The sequence below is a fragment of the Catharus ustulatus genome, chromosome 14, assembly GCF_009819885.2.
Source record: "Catharus ustulatus isolate bCatUst1 chromosome 14, bCatUst1.pri.v2, whole genome shotgun sequence".
In the NCBI taxonomy this organism is placed as follows: Eukaryota; Metazoa; Chordata; class Aves; order Passeriformes; family Turdidae; genus Catharus; species Catharus ustulatus.
Genome location: NC_046234.1, coordinates 12,525,051 through 12,543,085, shown reverse-complemented (window position 1 = coordinate 12,543,085; position 18,035 = coordinate 12,525,051). Strand labels below are relative to the sequence as shown.

General features: G+C 43.2%; 1 protein-coding gene across 4 annotated transcripts in view; it reads right to left on the bottom strand.

Moving 5' to 3' along the window:
• Positions 1 to 18,035, bottom strand: part of LOC117002834 (mitogen-activated protein kinase kinase kinase kinase 4-like) — a 90,275-nt gene that overhangs the window by 40,881 nt on the left and 31,359 nt on the right. For all 4 annotated transcript variants that reach the window (XM_033072311.1, XM_033072312.1, XM_033072313.1 and 1 more), the window contains exons 4-12: positions 13,544 to 13,669; positions 12,662 to 12,772; positions 10,778 to 10,868; positions 8,602 to 8,732; positions 6,087 to 6,141; positions 3,884 to 3,962; positions 3,027 to 3,202; positions 1,233 to 1,305; positions 633 to 828 (exon numbers count right to left, since the gene is read on the bottom strand). In XM_033072311.1, the coding sequence (XP_032928202.1) occupies positions 633 to 828; positions 1,233 to 1,305; positions 3,027 to 3,202; positions 3,884 to 3,962; positions 6,087 to 6,141; positions 8,602 to 8,732; positions 10,778 to 10,868; positions 12,662 to 12,772; positions 13,544 to 13,669 (1,038 nt within the window). The remainder of the gene's footprint in view (positions 1 to 632; positions 829 to 1,232; positions 1,306 to 3,026; positions 3,203 to 3,883; positions 3,963 to 6,086; positions 6,142 to 8,601; positions 8,733 to 10,777; positions 10,869 to 12,661; positions 12,773 to 13,543; positions 13,670 to 18,035) is intronic.

Here is an 18,035-nt window from a genome sequence, read left to right as displayed (position 1 = left end):
GTTTATTAGGAAAAATCTGTTTACTGAAAGGCTGGTCAAGCACTGGAACAGGCTGCCCAGGAAAACAATGGAACCACCTCTCCAGGTGTTAATGAAAGTATGTGGATGTGGCACTTAGGACCAAGATACAGTGGAGGACATGTCAGAGCTGGGTTAATGGCTGGACTGGATCCTAGAGGTCAGTTCCAACCTTATGGTTCTGTGATTTTATGATTGAGCTCTGCCTCTAAGACAACAGTGTGTCAGGCAGCTGAAAAGGCAACCAGCTTTTAATGTCTTAAAGAAAGGCAGGGCCAAGACTCTGGACAGACCAACAGGCTGCAAACTGGGAAAGGCACATGAGTAAGAAATGGGGATCTCTCACCCCGTTTGCCAGGGCTACCACCACCAAACATACTCAAGCATAATGCCCTTCCTCTTCTGCTCACAGAGCTCAGGGCAGGCTACCAGCAGGAAAAGGACAGAGCCCATCTAAAACCATTGTGTTCAAAAGTGACACAGCTCTCCCAGGTTGCAAGATACGATCCAGGTTGAGCTGACAATTTAACACAGCCCTCTTGTCTTGCAAAGCCTGGTCCCTACAGGCACATTTGTGATGAGACATGGAATAACAATACAAGCCAGCCCCCTACATCCTCCAGCCTCCTCCTCTGCTCCTTCTGCTGCTCGATGCGCTTCTGCCGCTCTGCCAGCAGCTGCTTCTTGTACTTCTCCTGGTCCTTCAGCTGCTGCTGCTGCCACTGAGGGTCAGAACGGTTTTTGTTCTCCTGCTGCAGCCTCAGAAATTCGCGGCGGAGAGTTGACTCCCCCGGGAGATTAACTATGGAGCTGAAACAAAGAGGAGGTTTCTACATGACAAAACATAGTATTAAAGAGAGAATACGAGGTGCTTTGGGAATGCTTGTTGCTCTGTATTAGCAAATCATGATATATCTCCAGCAGCTGACTCTACAGCCACACTTGGTGTGCTACAAACCAGTCTGAAGGTGATTACTGGGTCCTTCATTTGAGACCTTCCCCCCTACTGCAAGGAAACTAAAGCAGCAGCTTATTACAGGCATTTTATACTCAGCAGTTATGTTTGACAGCCACAAAACAGTTAAAGCTACCAAAGGGGACCCAGGAGATTAGGGATTCAGGACAAGTTAAGAAAGGTATTCTGACTGAGGAGAGCTGCCTTCAATGAGAATAGCTTGGGCAGTCAAATTTTCTATTTCAGTAATAAAATTAACCTTGGTTCTCCTTCATCTTCATTCAGCTCATCATCTTCCTCCTCACTTCCACTGTAATCATAGTCGGTTTCTTCTAAAGAAGAGAATAAACAAACACCAGAGGAGGATGCTGTTATTTAAGACATGATCTTGAACTTTGTTTCTGAGCATTCAGCCTGAACTACAGGCTAAGGAGGAATTGGAATTTAAAAGTGACATGTACTAGGAGGTTGAGAGGAGGCAAAATATCCATGTACATAATTCAAAATCTAGTTCAGATAATGATTCAGGGCAGCCCCTTTACACACACCCACCTTTTTCCCGTGACTGACTGTATTGCTTTTGCAAAACTAACCTACTTCCATAATCTGAAACAAATTAGGCTAAACCCACAGAGAAACCCAACACCCACAGCACCACCAGCAGAGGGGTTCTTCAAAAAGACATTTAGATAGGACATAAAAACTTGCACTGCCCTGCTCTGCTGCTCTATACCTGTGTCATGGCTCTGCTGAGGCCACCATCAATTCCAGGTTTCCTTTTGTATCAAAGGAATAATTAAGTCAGCAAAAAAGAAAACAACATCTTATACTAGTTTCAGCACAAATTTTCAAAAACTGACTCATAGTTTTAAAGTTCTCTTCAAGACTGACACAAAGGTAGTTTTTACAAGATAATTTCAAACTGGTCCTACCCTGCATTGTTGGCTGTATCACATGCTAAATTGGGACTTCATTTTTTTTGAAGTTACTATTTTGAAGTGTGTAGTCTGGCAATTCCCCACTATTCTCCTTTTCAGGGGAGTTTTGATTAAAAATAGCATTTTCAGGTCAAAATATAACTATTTATGAAGAAGTGACTGTTATCTTTGCACTCCTCCACCCATCTCAAGGGCATTTGTGAGAAATTCTAACTCTAATCTTTCCATTTCAGTGTGCTGAAAGAGGCAACAGAATTTGCAATTACTACTGGAGTCAGTAAATCTACTTTGCAACAGCAATTTCATTTTAGGTGCAAATACTCCTGTTGTCAAACCAGAGCATTTTTAAGACACCTTGCAACACCTTAGTGCTTTCCAAGTTTACTCTCACAGTCCCTGATCCCCACAGTGCTCCTGACAGTGTAAAACACACTGAAGGGGAAAAGGGGAGAGAGGACAGGGTCATTGACCAACAGGCCATGTGTCTCTGTCCCCTTTGCACAGTCCTTAGTCTGCCATGGACAGTCATTTTCACAAGTACCAGCTCCATTCCTGCACTGCTTCTTCCAGCTTTTCCTCTGAAGGGTAAGGCTGGCATTTGGAACAAATCTAAACTCTCTCTTTCTTCATACACACTGTGAAGGAAGTGATTTGTTACAACATCTGTATTTCACTGGAGCTTGGAGGTCTTCTCCAGGTCTCTTTTGTGCACTCCACTGCAAAACACTTAGAGTCCTGCTGCCCCCAAAGAACTCACAGTACAAAATTATATAGAGATCCAACAGTAAATCAATCGGATCTGGGACAGAAATATGAACTGAGAGGTCAGGAAACACTGCTCAAGAAAGCAGAGACCCAGCCTTTACTTGGAATCCTTGCTCCCTGCTAGCATCCCTGCTCTCAGAAACTCAAGGTTCCAATGACTTTAGCACTAAAACACCATTATGGACCCAGGCTGCCACAAAGAAATCTTCAAAACAGCCCCGCTATCAAGGACAATGCTTTCTCAGATTTCTGGTTCTAGTGTTCCAGCTGCATCTGCCCCATGCTCTGCTGCCAAAATCTGAAGTGTCCTGCTCTCTGAAGTGTCCTTTGTTTTGGTTTTGCCATGTTACCCTTTTCTCCTTTTTTCTTCCTTGTCCTGTCCAGGTGATCCTTGAGCATGATGCGCACTTGCCGCTCGTTCTGCATGTCCCGGATGAAGGAATGCTTCAGCAGGGTCTCCGTGGATGGACGATGCAAATAATGCTTTACAAGGCAGCTTTCAACAAAATTTAGGAACTTCTTTGACCTAAAAAAGACACAACAGTGGAGAAAGACCAATAATCCTTTTCAGCTTGTGGACCAAGAACTACCCCTAAGTGGTGGAAAGCACAAACTCTGCAAGGTTTCCTTCTACCCTGGGACTGAGAGACACAGTTTGAGTTCTGACACCAGTGAGACTCCTGATACCAGCACAGTGCTGAAGGTGAACTCCACCACCCTCTCAGAGGAGTTGTTACCTTGAATTTACGTCCTGATCAACAAAATCACAATCTAGTCAACACAAACCTTTCAAAAATGCCCTTGACCTTTTGATAAGGTAAAGATTTTCTTTATACACTAAATTTAAAACAAAAAGTAATTCTCTGTAGGGCAGGTGACTGCCATTAGCCCCACAATGTCCAAGCAATCTTCTGATAAAGCCCTGACCCCAAACAGCACATCTGAGCCTTCCTTGCTTATCCTGCATTTTTGGCCAGACACCAAAATGAAACTGCCACAGTTTTGGTAGAGTTCAAAAGAATAGTCTTGCTTCCCAAAGGTAAACTGTATCTTCCCTCTGGCTCAACCCAGCTCTTAGAAACACCTTAGGAATCTCCTCCTGGATAACTACATCATTTAACAAAATCATTGTCTCTGGACAAGAGGGCTAAAAGCTCTCCTAAGCCCAGTGTAGCAAAAATACAGGTATTTTTACACATCTCTTTACCATTTTCTGGATTTCAGCTTTGGGGGTGGGTTCCTGGGGATGAGGAAGAGTGCTCTCATGGGATGCATGTCACACAGGGCTGCAAAGGAAACCACAAATTATGGAAGGATGCATGTACCCCCTGTGACCTCATTTCCCTTCCAAACACCTCCACTTCCAACATCACAGCACCTGCCCCAGAACCCCGCCAGGAGCCAACCAAATTCACACTACAGCCAAGAAATCAAGTGTCTGAGTACATAGAGATTTCCAGCTAAAAGAGATTCAAAAGAAGAGCTGCAAGGCAAGAACAAGAACAACTTTCTTCATATTTTCTATATATATATAGCTTTGGAAAGACACAAAAAGCTCACCTCTCCCATACACAAAAGTGTGTTTGCACATAAACAGAAGTTAAAGCTGAGATTGAAATATTTATCTAGTTATTATGTCTGGCTTCTGGTTTCAGATAAATTATAAGCTCCATTTTAACCAAATTCTTTGCCACATTGTCCACGGCATATGAGAAAACCCAGGATGAAGAAAAGCTGATACAGAGCACAGAGCTCATGACCTGCACTGTGGCACAGAGCAGAATGACTGAGCACACATTTCACCCATCCTGTGCTCTGGGAATGGCAGCACCATTATGGGGAAATCTGCCACAGGTTCCACTCCTGCATTCTGAAGCTACCTTCTCTCCAGCCCGCAGTGCTTCTCTTTAGGGCTGCTGTTGTGGAAAGCTGAAGCTATGAGGAACTCAGCAGAAAGCAAATACCATCACATCTCATCTATCCCAGGCACTTTGTATGGAATTTTGAGTGTGTTCTATCTGGCAGGGAGAAATGTTGAGAGTGAAAGGTCTTCCTTCAGCAAACACAACTACTGAATGTCAACTGATAGGAACTACATGGAGGCTGATATCTTATAATATTTAGGTGGTCAGCAGTGATGCTCTTTAAATACATGGACTTAAAGCATTATAGAACCAGTAGAAGTGAGAATACTATGCTCTGGTAAAGCTTTCCCTACCTTCTATTAATTTCTCTGTCTGCCTCCACCTGCCACAGTTTCTCGCATTTGGTTCTGGCTTTGACTTTTTCCTTGGTATGTTCAATAGTACATGGTACAGTGGAAATGAGGGGCAGAAGTCTGGTTTCTAACTCTGGGTCCCAGACACTGTTGTACTACAGTAAACAAAACAACAGGCAACAGAATATAATCCACAGCATTCCCCTGTCAAAACTAGGGAAAACATCAAATACACGAGGAGCTGGCGTGCAAAATTACAAAGTCTCTCCCAAAGAAAAATCCCCATGGACTCATGTCTTGGGACTAAGCTTCAGTCAGGCTAAAGCACAGGGTCTGGAAAGGCTCCTGAACTCCAGCTGGCTCCTGCTAAAAACCAAGCCTGATGGGAGGACAGCCAAGTGGGTTGTTTAAAAACAGCCTACGTGCTGTCAGGCTCAGGCCAGAGTAAGATGGATTTCACCTCCCCTGCTCTCAGCAGTGACCGGACACCCTGCTCATCCCATCTGCTCTGCAGGAGCTGGGGCAAAGCCACCAGCCCCATGCAAACAAAAATGCACGAGGACTTGGCACCCACAGAGCTCTGCCTGACCTGCAAGGGGCTCTGAGGGCACCAGGCTGTAAAACTGTGGCACTCTGCTGTGAGGCTGAGAGTGTGGTCAGGGATCAAAACCAAGTACGTGAGTACAGTAAGTTCACGATTATAAGCCGCACCTGATTATAAGCCGCACTTCCGGGTTTGGACCAAAATTTTAGTCAAAATGGTGCAGCTTATAATCATGAAATTACTGTAAATATCATGTTAGTCGCAAAATCTGTGAGAAACAAGACTGTTTCTGAGCAAAAAATACAACCTTTAGGCCTACCTTCTTCCACCGCCATAATTTTTTAGTGACCTAAGCCCAAAGCCACTCCAGCTAATATTTTCTGCTAACACTTCTGCTTAGCTGTATCCACAAGCAGCAATCAACAAACTGATGCTAACAAGAACTTTAAGAAAAGAAGTTTTGTTTTCCCAGTAGATAGATGCAAGGAATCAAAACATAGACTGAAAGAGCCTAAAAGGAAGAAGAACACCATAGAGTCCCAATGAGATAAAGTCATAGAGTGTTTTTAAAGATACAGGCAGAGCTAGAATTCTGTGCATCAGTGCATTAGCCAAGCATCACCCCCACCTTGATACCAAATCACTTACGAGGAGCTCCTTCAGCCATTTCAATAGCAGTGATTCCCAGAGACCACAGGTCACTCTGCAGGAGAAGAAACAATGCACATTGCAGCTTGCAGCATTCAAGCTTGCTTGTTTCATTTGTTTGTTTTCTTCTTAGTTTTGGGGTTTTTTTTACAGTTTCCCTAGATATCTCCTGGATCATGTTGCTTTACTTGGAGTGGCAAATATTCTGCTCCCTCCCACTCCCTACTGAGCTTTTAGGAAACGTGCTAATAGCCAGAAGCTTCCCATTTCCCATGCAACTCTGAACAGCTGATCCATCATTTAAGCAGCCAGCTCCAAAATGCAGACCTTCTGCATTCAAAACACCAGAGCCAGACAGAATATAGCAGGCACTGTTTAAATATGTGTCTTAAATCTGTTTTCATGAGACAGTAAGACACAGCAGTGCCTCACCCTTCTCCTTCTGGCCAAAAATAATTCTTGGTCTTAATGCTTATATCAGAGCAGTCATTGCTGAGTGTCTACACTGATGGAACAGGAATGATTGTCAGGCCTTGGGGTCTGACTTTTTCTGTACAAAGTCTCCAGTCACACATTTTTGGGCACATGAGAGAAGAGTACATCACAGTCAGATTTATGCCACAATGTATGTTCAGCTCAGTGACAGAGTGGAGTTCTCTCAATCAGCTGATCTGGATGCCAAGGGCCAGGTTTTGATCATGGAAGGTAAATTGCAACCACCATCAGTGACTGTAAAAACTTCACACATTTCCACTTGATTAATCATGTGCATTATTTCAGTATTTTTTGCATCTAAATGTAGCCAAATGAGAGGCATGTGGCCAAACCAACTTGCAGCTTCTCTACAACTAATCAACTAACCTTTAAAAAAACCAGAATAATAGAAAACCTTCAAATGTTAGAAGGAATAAACCATGAATAGCAGCTCATACCCAGCCCAGCACTCTAAATCTAATTTTATCAACAAAGTCCTCTCAGTCCAGCTGCTCTGAACTCTTCACACAAGCCAGTTCACATCCCAGTGTGTGTAGGGATTCAGCAACAAAACTGGTGGGGATTTCATAGATCCAGGATCCTGACTTGTTACTAAATAAGACTGAAAATTAAGTCTTCACGGGGAGTACTGCAGGTTTTGAGGACAGGGAGAGAAACATCCAGGCTGCAAGGAATTTTGGTTTGGAGTTCCAAAGCATGAGAGGCAGACAGGTGTAAGGGAGGATGACAGCAGTGTTTGTAGAGCTCAGTGTGTATACAAACATATTTATGTGGATATATTTGTACTCGTTTTGACTTGTTTGTTTGTTCTGTTTTTTCTGAAGAGTGAGAAGTTACAAGTAGGTTCCTGCTGCTTAGCCCATCCTATCAGGTGTAAGTCTATGGGAAACACCAGCTCTGTGCCACCTTTCTGAGTCACAGCACTGTTTGCAAAAGTGCTTCCAAAACCCTCTGCTGATCAGTGTTTTTTGTTTGTTTGTTTTGATTTTTTTAAATTTCTCTTTATTTTTTTTTTAACTACCATCTGCAGTATTTATTTGGAAGCAGACAAACCAGAATTATTACTGGATGCAAAGAAAGCTCAAGAATTAGGGGTGCACATTCTTAAAGATTATATCTGGTAAGTACACATTTGGAGAAGGAAATCAACCAGGGACAGGGAGTGAAGACAAGATATTAACTTCTTGAGGTTTCAGTGGAAGATTGGTATGATATGGAAAAAAATATAAAATTCTTTAGTCATGACTGACACACACAACATGACTTCACTGGGCCAGGGCAGCACAGAAGGTCTCAGCAAGGGAGAATCACAGCTCTGAACCACGAGGAAATGGAAGCAATAACAGGTTCTTCCCAAAATATTTCTGAAGCCACAACTGGAAGGAGAAGTACAAAGTGGCAGTGGAGAGAGCACTTGAACTAAAAGAGTGACTGCAGGGTCACTCAGAAGACACCTGCTCAAAAAGCCATCCCTGGAGAACATGCTGCATGGTAAGGACAAGAGGCAATGCTCACAAACTGAAATACAGGAAATTCTGTGCCTTCTCACCCTGCCACTGGCCAGAAATCATTCTGGGATGGGAAACCACTTGCAGTCATATGCTTATGAATGAGCAAAGGGATGCTAATTACTGCCAATTAACTCAGGATTCACAGCTGAGTACAGAGCAAAACAGTTCTACCACAGTGTGCAGTAACTTGCCATATTAATATTACACTACTTCAAGCATTTCATTGGAACTCCTCTCTTCCTTTCTTTTCTATCCAGACCTGCAACCTTCTTAGTACTATTTTTTATTGCAGGGAAGTTCATGAAAGTGTATTTCATGTATTAAAAATTCAGAAAAATACTCACAGTGAAACTTCAATCTTAAAAAGAGCTTCCACCCACATATTACAAATACTTCTGTTTGTACAGTTCTAGTACTATTGTGGTTTAAAAGGCAGGAAGTTTGAACTTTCAAATGAGCAGGATTTCAGCAATAACATTTTCTTACCTTGTGGAGTGTTTGTTACTTACTCTGTAATCATATGTGGAGTCTGGGTTCTCCTCACAAGCAATGACCTCGGGTGCCATCCAGTATGGGGTGCCAATAAATGTGTTTCTTCTCCCTATAGTCCTGTCCAGCTGAGCACTTACACCAAAATCCACTGAAAAACCAAGAAGAGGTAGAGAAATTACCAAAAAAGTTGTATCCATATGGTAGAGTGTGTGGTTGATCACTTTCCTACTGCTTAGAACATCAAACCTTTGAGCTACAATATATACGAAATATGAGTTCCTCTAGTACATTGAAATTTAACTGCCTCTTTTTTCCCCTTCTTTTTGCCAGAAGAATTAAATAAACACCATGCTAAATCTGCCTAGTGGGTTACAGCAAGAGGAATTTCTCTACCAAGACACTGTGGAATAATTTATGCCTAAATTAAATGCTACATTGAGTAGGACTCAAGGTCATCAACTAGACTGAAAGAAAAAATAGAATCTACAGATGAGGCAAGTTTGGATGTGTCTAATATAGTCACTCATGAAATCTGGAAAGAACCACCATACCACTTCATTTTGAGGTGTCTGGAATAAATCCTTCCCCATTTTCATACACTATCTTAGAAGAAACTGGAGAATCTACTACTTTATTCCCATCTTAGATCATTATAATGAGTGAATTGTGTGGTTCTCTTTGTGCTGAAAAGGGTGAAACTTTCCTAAGGACTGTACAGCAAAATCGTTTTGTTCAAATATGAAAAGGGTCTATACAACCCATAATTATGTGATTGTATTTTTCTTTGAACAAAACCCCAAGATACACTAATTGGATCCACTGGGACAGCACTGGAGTGGCACTCACAGAGACAAAGGGAGGGAGAAAGAGAAGGACTGAAAAGAGACAGCCCTGTGGTTACCATCAAGGAGCACATTTTCTCATTGATGTTGCCTCACTGCAGATTATCTGCAAGCCAAAATCATTTGTAGTGCTATAATTTCATATGCCTGCTTAGCAAAACTTCTCTAAGAAGAAGGTGGACCTGACCTTTATCATTCTGTGCTTCTGACAGGAAGTGCACACTCTCACACTGGGGTGGAATAGAACTGAATTGAGAACTCTTGGCTTTCTAACTTCTTTGCCTTAAGACACATGAGCTAAACCTCTCTGCAAACAACTTTTTTTTCTTCTTTTTAAATATCATTATATTTGGTAAATCTGTTTCATCTACACCCAGTCAGAGAGGTTTAGCTGTTCTTTCAACCATGTGAAGAATGGTGGAAGTGGTAACCACACATGACTATAAAAACACACAACATCCCCATCTTACCTGTTTTGAGAGGGAACAGCTGACAATTAGTACATATGATTTAGATACTACAAGCAAAATTCTGCCTGCATTTAATCTGACAGCAAAACTCCCACTGACTTCAGTGAAGCTAGGTTTTTGCCACAAGGTTAAACCATAATGAGATTAAAAGTGCTTATTTTTACTTGCTCCAGCCAAACATCCTACCCCACATCCACAAGCCATGTTTATTATTCCTTGTTTTCCAATGCTACAGTGACTTTTTTCAGTTGAAAGAGAGGGACTGTAAAGATCATCACAAACGAGAAGTGCTCCTCTTGAGACTTCTTTAAAACCCTTCCCTGTGATGTCTTTCCAAAACATGAAGACATGCCCTCCTCGAGAGAGATAACGTACTTGAGTTTAGTTCTACGAAGTCACAAGATGTCAACACTGACATGTCACAGTAATAAAAGGAAATGAGTAAATCCTCCAACTTTTCTGAGACATGACTGTTATTCAGTGGCAGCCCTTACACATGAGTAATTCCACCTATGTCAGATTTACGCAAATCTCTGAGACCACTTCCTTTAGAGAAACGGGTTAGCAAAACTTGTTCCCACAACTTTTTTACTTTGGAAGTTTTTTGCATCCCATGATGTTCTGTGAAAGCCTGATGGTGCTGTGACTTACTGTGCTGGTTCTGTGAGTGACTCCTGTATTGCCCTCAGACTGTGAGGGACAGCCTTGCAGGATATTTTGCAATTTTAACTCTTTCCACATTACAGACACCTTGTAAGCACAAGCATTAATGACACTTGGCACACACGCTGCACTTAGGTTACTGAAAGTTCCTTCTGAGTCAAGATGAAAATCTTAAATTCTAGCAAACAGGTTTCTAGCACACATTCAAGGAAACTTACCCAATTTGACTTCTGCATTTTCTGTGAGAAGAACATTCTGTCCTTTAATATCTCGATGGATGACATGGTGAGCATGAAGATGTGCCAATCCCTACAAGAAAATCAGATTTGCCTTATTCCTTCTTCCTAACATTACCCTGAGTATGGTACTGTTGCCTTTTTAAATTTTCACCCTTTTCAGTCTTTAGTCATAAGGAAAGTCCTTTAGATGTTACTAGCAATATTTTCAGGGAGGAGAGAGGACAGCAGCCATAAATTTGATTGTTTTCTTCACCCCAGGCCTGACAGTGGTGGAGCATCTCTTGAGTCAAGTGTGAAGAAAACGAGGTGCAATATTTTAAACTTCTGTCCCAGAATCAAGAGATGCTCCTTACACTCTATGCTAAAAGCAAACTAAAGACCAAAGCAGAATGCTCTCTGTGAGGACCAGAGACAGCAGCTGGCTGGTTGTAGTGGCCTAAATTTTGCATTCAACAAGATGAGAAATTCAGTGGTAAATGGACTAGAGAAAGTTAAAAATACCATGTCAGACCTCTTTTTGAATGCAGCAAATATTGTTTTCAATCAGCTAATATTTGCTGTCTCCTCCTGCATTTCAAAATTGCCCATGGTTGAACTAGCATAGACATAAAGGAACACACTGAAATAATCCATTATAGTAATCCAGGGATGCTTCACTCACAACATTTGGTCTCTCTAACACTAATGGCTTCAAACAGAGCTTCCATCCAGCTTGTAAATTTTCCAGAAGGAAACACTGTCAATCCATGTGCAACTGGGCCATTTTGTCTTGAAACAAGCATAATTAAATCCAATCCTTGCTTTCACCAATATGCTGTTACTGTTTTCAGTTGCATGAACATAAACCAAATGTTTTAACACCAATTGCTTCAACAGAGACATTACAGCCACACCAATGAGGAACAACCTGACCACACCATTAAGGTTTTTTTCTTTTGCAGAACTCCCCACACTTTCCAGATATAATGATCATAATCTGCAGGCTAGTTCCAAATCCCTGTAAGAAAGCCAATATTCTCTGCTGAGCATATTTCTCGGCTCCATACCCCAGAAACACAGTTTTACCCCTACTCAAGCATTACTTCAGCATGCCATCTAAATTCCAACTCCCAGAATACGCATTTATCTTACCATTATTTAGAAAAGATGTAAAACTCTATTATAGGGAAGACAGATCAGTGACTCTGTAATGGGTTTTGAATTTAGAATGACTGGCTCCAACATCATATTTTTTTTCCAGGCTAGTTCACTAGACTACACTTGGGATTTGTTTTATCCTCTGTACTTTCCAAAAAAAAAAAAAAAAAAAAGAAAGCAGCCCCGGGCCTGCATAGAATGAAATATAGCCCCAAGATCTGTCTTGGGGAATACTGTCCCAGCAGGACCACCTTTAAGATTTTGGAATGCTGTTTAGTCAACATTGCCTCTAATGGTGTGGAAAAGAGTCCCTGAGCGTGTGTGGGTAAAGGAATTATGGACAGAATGATCTTACAAGCATGAACAGCTGAAGCACTGAGCAGAAAGGTCTCCTGATGTGGAGGGCAGACATACTGAAAACAGAAAATTTATTTTCTTTTCTAGGTGCCCAGTGTCTGGAGTTTCAGAAGATGGCTATTTGCCATAGGAAAGAGGAATTTTCTGTTCTTCATACAGAAAATGGGATTAACTACAACAATATGGGATGTCAAGCAGCCATCCTGCTGGCTCTCAGGGCTCTTCTGAGCTCAAGGCCCACAGCCCACGAGCCCCATGGATCACAACCTTTAAACAATAATGCTCATTAGTGACCTATTTTAGCAACCAAAGGCTTGGAAAGGCCTTTTTGTTGCAAATGAGCAGCGAAGCTCTGCTGGCAGGACTCACCCTGAGAACCTCTCTGCAGATGTAAGCAATCCAGTCTTCCTTGAAACAGTTCCCTTTTGTCTTCTTTACCAAGTCGGTGACAGAGCCTGCCCCGCAGTACTCCATCACCAGCTGCAGGGACAAACACACACAGGCACCTTGAGCACAGCTCTGCCAGGGGCCAGCACAGACAACACCTGCAAACACCCACTCTCACCACCACCCAGCCATGGCACACTACGTGCAGCCTTCTCGGATGCCAAGTGACTTAAAATCTCATTTCCTCAATCACACACATTGCTAAATAAATGAAAAACCTCACTAGTGCTCCTCTCCTGTTGCAGGTTTTAGGCAGTTTTGTTGGGACTTTTTTTTTCGTATATACAAAATTGGAAAAGCAAGAGCTAACAGCACTGAAAAATATGGGAATATTTTTAAAATTTGAAATTTCTTATTTTGCTGCAGAGCTTCAAACATCTTGCAGCCAAAAAATTGGAGAATTCCTTATTCTTTTTTTCTTTATTGCCAACTCCTCTGCTTCTTTTTTTTTATTTTCCATCTGGAAAAAGGCGAAGAAAGCAACAAGAACGAGAGAAGGCAAAAAGGACAAGCTTACTTCAGTAAAAAAAATAGAGAAGAATTTAATTTGGGGAAAAAAAGGGTTCAAGCAACAAATCAGAATGACAGCACAAGTCACAAGAATCACAACATACTTTATGCCCATCCTCAAAGGAAATCACAGGGATGGAAGATGTCTAGGGAGAAGTAATTTTTCTCTTTTATATGTTATTCTTCAGAACAATGACTCCAGAGCTGCACTGAGACAGAGTCCAAGCCAAGCACACTGGAGCTCTAAAGAAGGAGCTGTAAATCTGATGAGCAGAAACGACACTAAACACTTACCCAGAGCTGATCATCTTGGCCTGCAGGACTTTTCTTTACAAAAGCCCCATAATATGTAGCAATATTCCGGTGATGGGAGTACTTCTTCAGCATATTTATCTCCAGCTTGATTTCCTCCTCTTCATTCTGTAACAAAAGAGAGCAGGAGGCTCCTTAGGTCACCAGAGATCACTGAGCCCCAGGGCTGCAAAGCAACCTCTGTCTTTGGAGGTTTCAACACCCAGCTGGAACCCCCATGGCTTGATCCCATGGCTGATGCTGCTTTGAGCAGGAGGCTGGGACCAGAGTTACCCTGGATTATGAGACTGCTGCTGATAGATGGCTCTTAAATTGACATCTGAATCACCCTGATCTCTAAACCAATGAATTGCTAGGGTTTGACATAAAGAATCAAAAATTTCCCCACTTGGGCATAAAAATTGCATATTGTCTCCTCAGGGAGCTTAGACAGGACCATTTATGGTTTCTACATGCAGCAATTTAGTCTCAGAGAAACGAACCAGATTCAAACAAAAATACAATTATTGCTAACACACCATTACTTAAATACTTGGAAAAGCACTGAGTGCACACATCAGACAATTTGTCTTCCAGTCCTGTGGAGGGTCCTGCTGGGAGCAAACCAAAGCCAAGAAGGAGGTGACTTGCCACAAATCAAACTCCAGCATCAGCCAGGGTTAGGATCTGCTCCTTCTTACAGCTAGGCTGCCCTATCTGAACTGTGGGCTTTCTCCTCCTCCTGACACCAAGCCATCCATGAAGCCCCTGGCATGCTGGGGGCTAGACACCCTCAGACATCACCCTCCAGGCACCAGCTGCCTGTTTTGCCTGTCTTTGTTTCAGTCTCACCAGGGCAGACGTTCTCTTCTGCCCCTACAACATTGTGCACAGTAAGACAACTAATGGAAACACAAGTTTTAATAATTGTGATAGAAAGAAATTCCCTTTTTCAGAGAAAACTGCCTGATTTGGAAAGGCTCCCTCAGAGCCAGTTTGCTATGGTGTACAACACCCAGTGAAACACACCCAGGTTTTGCCATCTCACTCACTTTAATAGAAAATGAGTTGTGCTGCAAGGAATCCTTGTATCAGTGAAAAGGAGAACGACAAACCTGACAATTAATTTACCTTGCTGCAAAACACACCAGTCAGCACTTACTAGCTGAAGGGACAAGAAATAAAAAAAGAAGAAGCAGCAAGAACAACTCAGCCCCAAAGGACATTTTTCTGTGCTTTTCCTCAATTTTCCAGTAGTTTTGCCATTGAAGCATTCCTTTAACCACCATAATGGACTGCTTACAAAGCCAGACACACTGACCTTTCTACCTGGAGCAACACATTAAAGCCTGACAGGCTAAAGCCAAGTTCCCTCAGGAATATGCATATGATGTGTCTTATTAAACCTGACCACACAAAAATCATTCCCAAGAGAAGGGACCAGTAAGTTTTCCCCAGTAACATCAACACCCAGGAGACACGTTAACAGACCAAAGCCTGTATTAATTCTTTGGAGATGTAAAATAATTCTAGCAGAAGCTAAACGAGCTATTTCAAGTTTCCTAGGAATCTTTGTTGAACACAGGCTCTCAAGCCATGCACATTATAGAAAATAGTTCATTTATCTTTTGCTTGTAGTTAAGGAGAAAGGAATAACTTAATCCTTGGCTTGATACAGCCGTGGATGTTGTATGACTGAATTAGTGAGGCTAAAGAGGAGCCCAGTGCCTTGGAGTATCCAGGAGAAATGGGAGCAGACTCCAGATAGCATGCAGGAAATCCTCCAGGGTAGGATTCTCTGCTCAGTCAAAGGGAGGTGAGAGCTTGTGCTGAAGGGATACAAGGCTCTACTCGCTTTGGAATCCAGACAGTGCAGGTGAAAGGGTGGACACAAGCAGATAAGGAGCAGCAAATAAGGACATGGGCACTGTCATTCTGGACCTGACCACAAGGGTTCTGTTGTCCACACAAGCGTCTGGATCTTTAGGGAAGGACAGAAAAAGGAACAAACAGGGAGGACTTCTTTCTTCCTCTGCTGTTCCTCCTGCATATGTGTGGAGGGGCAACTCTCATATTTGGTAAAGGCCTCCTCCAAATTACTTAAAATATTCACTGATGTGAAGGTTTGGAATTTTTTAACTCTGCCCATCAGCATGAGATTTGCCCTGATGGAGCCCAGCTCCTGCTGTGCCCTCAGCACCAGCCTGGAGCTTTCACAAAGTTTCCCTCGGGGAGCTGGCAGATCCCAGCCACTTCCTCATAGCTGCTGCCTCTTCCTCACCTCTTCTTCCTTTACCCAACTAATTCTCTGGATGTTGGAACCATGCTGGCAAAGCAATTATCCAAGTATCCTCTGCAATCTGGCCTCCATATTTTTAAAACAAAACTGAGCATGTGGCCATCCATGAACACAACTGGGATACCCCACAGCTCTTCCACACCCACTGGCAAGAGCAAGAGAAACTGCACATGGATAATGCTCCTTTCCTAGAACCAGCAAGATGCAACTCCTGCTTTCTCTTGCGTCTTTATTTACCCTGAAGGCCAGAACCTGCTCCCTCCCTGCATCTGTTTCTCCTTCCCTTGCCCATCCCGGCTGTCCTAGGTTACAGTGTAAAGATGTCCCCCAAAGTCTGTATTCTATCACCATCTGCTGAGACAGGTAGGGCAGTGGTGTTTATCTTTCCCATAACAATCCCTTCTCCGGGGAGATATCTCCTGTTAATGGGCCACTGCATGACTGATAAAATTCCATCATCCCATTAGGAGATGCTCCAGCCAGGGGAAGGAGCCAAACATTTCCTACCTAGATAATAAGTGAGATTGGGAATACCAAAGCAGCCTTTTTCCATGGATTCCAGAGGATGAGAGCTACCAGACCTTTCTAAAGGATCACTACTTCAACAAAACCACTTCATCTGGGCTGCTACCACCACCCTAACTAGCAGGGGGTCCGGTTGTATTCTGGCTGTCAGTGGCTTTTCTTTTGTACTGTTGCATGTATTTTATTTTTGTCTTTTTTTTCCTATTAAATTGTATTTCTGACTTGGAGTCTCTCACTGGTTTTGCTTTCAAACCATTACAGTTTCCTATAGGGCTGAGTAACACTGCCCAGTACAGCTCAGTGCCTCAGGGAGACACTGCTTGGAGCAGGCAGCAGGCTGAGCCTCAGCTGCTGGTCAGTCTGCAAGGCACAGGGCTGCACAGGACAGCAGCTGGGCATTTCACAGACAAATGCACTCTGGCTGCCAGTGCCTCAGTGAGTTTTGGAAAAAATACTCCATGCTATAGAAAAACCAAGGCAGAAGGGTGAATGTGAGTGATTGTGCCCCATGGGTCACGTCTGAGGCTCGCCCAGGAACTGGACCCAGACTTGCTAAGCCTCAGTGCTCTGTACATCCTTCAAGCACGGTGACTGGGGACAAAAGCACCCTCAGCTCATCAGTGCATGCCCACACTCAGAATTTCCACTTCCCACCACCCCTCTGGCCAGCATTACCATCAGCCCCATGTCTCAGGGGTATACAAACCTGCTCATAAATAATGCTGCTCAAGGAAAGGAAACAGGCTTGCAGATGTGCAGGTGCAAAAAGCTGATTGCTTTCACAAACCAACGCGCCCCTGGGCACAGATGGCTGCGTGCACAGAGATGACAGGTTCATGATCAAAGGCTGTTTTTGAAGATGTGGTATTAGAACTAGAAAACACACTCCTCTGACCACAAATGGAAACGAGATCATCAGCTGATAAATCCTGCACCAAGAGACCCCTTAGTACTGGGGCAGGTCTAACAACAAGTTTCACATTTAAATATTATTTTGCTCTCTAGAAAGAGCGAAAGCAAAGACAGATGGAGGATGATGTGCTGGAGAAGAGCTCTTTGATCACCTGCGCCCATAGCTGACGAGACAAGCAGCAAGAATCCAGACTCTGCAAGCACTCAGCTTGTTTGGCTCCGTCAAAAAACAGGAAGCAGAGTCTGCCTGGAGAGGCACATGAGCACACGTTGCCATCAGCTCCCCTTTAACCATTTCAAAGGGCTGCCCCCACCCCCCCGTGCAGCTCAATACAGCAGCACTTCCTGACAGATGTCCAGAGGATCCCACAATGACCACAGCATCCTGCTGCTGCTCTTAAGAACCCGGCCTGGGGCTGCAGCTCATGACAGAAAAGGGCAGATTTGCTGAGCCCTTGGAGTGCCCCAGATCTGAACAATCACAGCTGGAGCTTGTCTGATGAAATGACTTCTTACTGGAAAAAGAAACCCTGTCGATTTGATCAAAATCTTTTGGTGAACAAAAGTGGCAGAAGTAGCAGAAGTGGCTGCATCCAGACATGCCAGCCTGTGTCCCAGCAGCAGGATTACAGCCAACTCTGCATCAGGAAAATGGAAATAAGAGCAGAAAGCCCTGCACTCACCCTGTGCCAAGGCCAGAAAGCAGGAACACTTGAGCACAGCTGAGCTGGAATTGTTCAGGGTTTAGTGGGGGAAGGG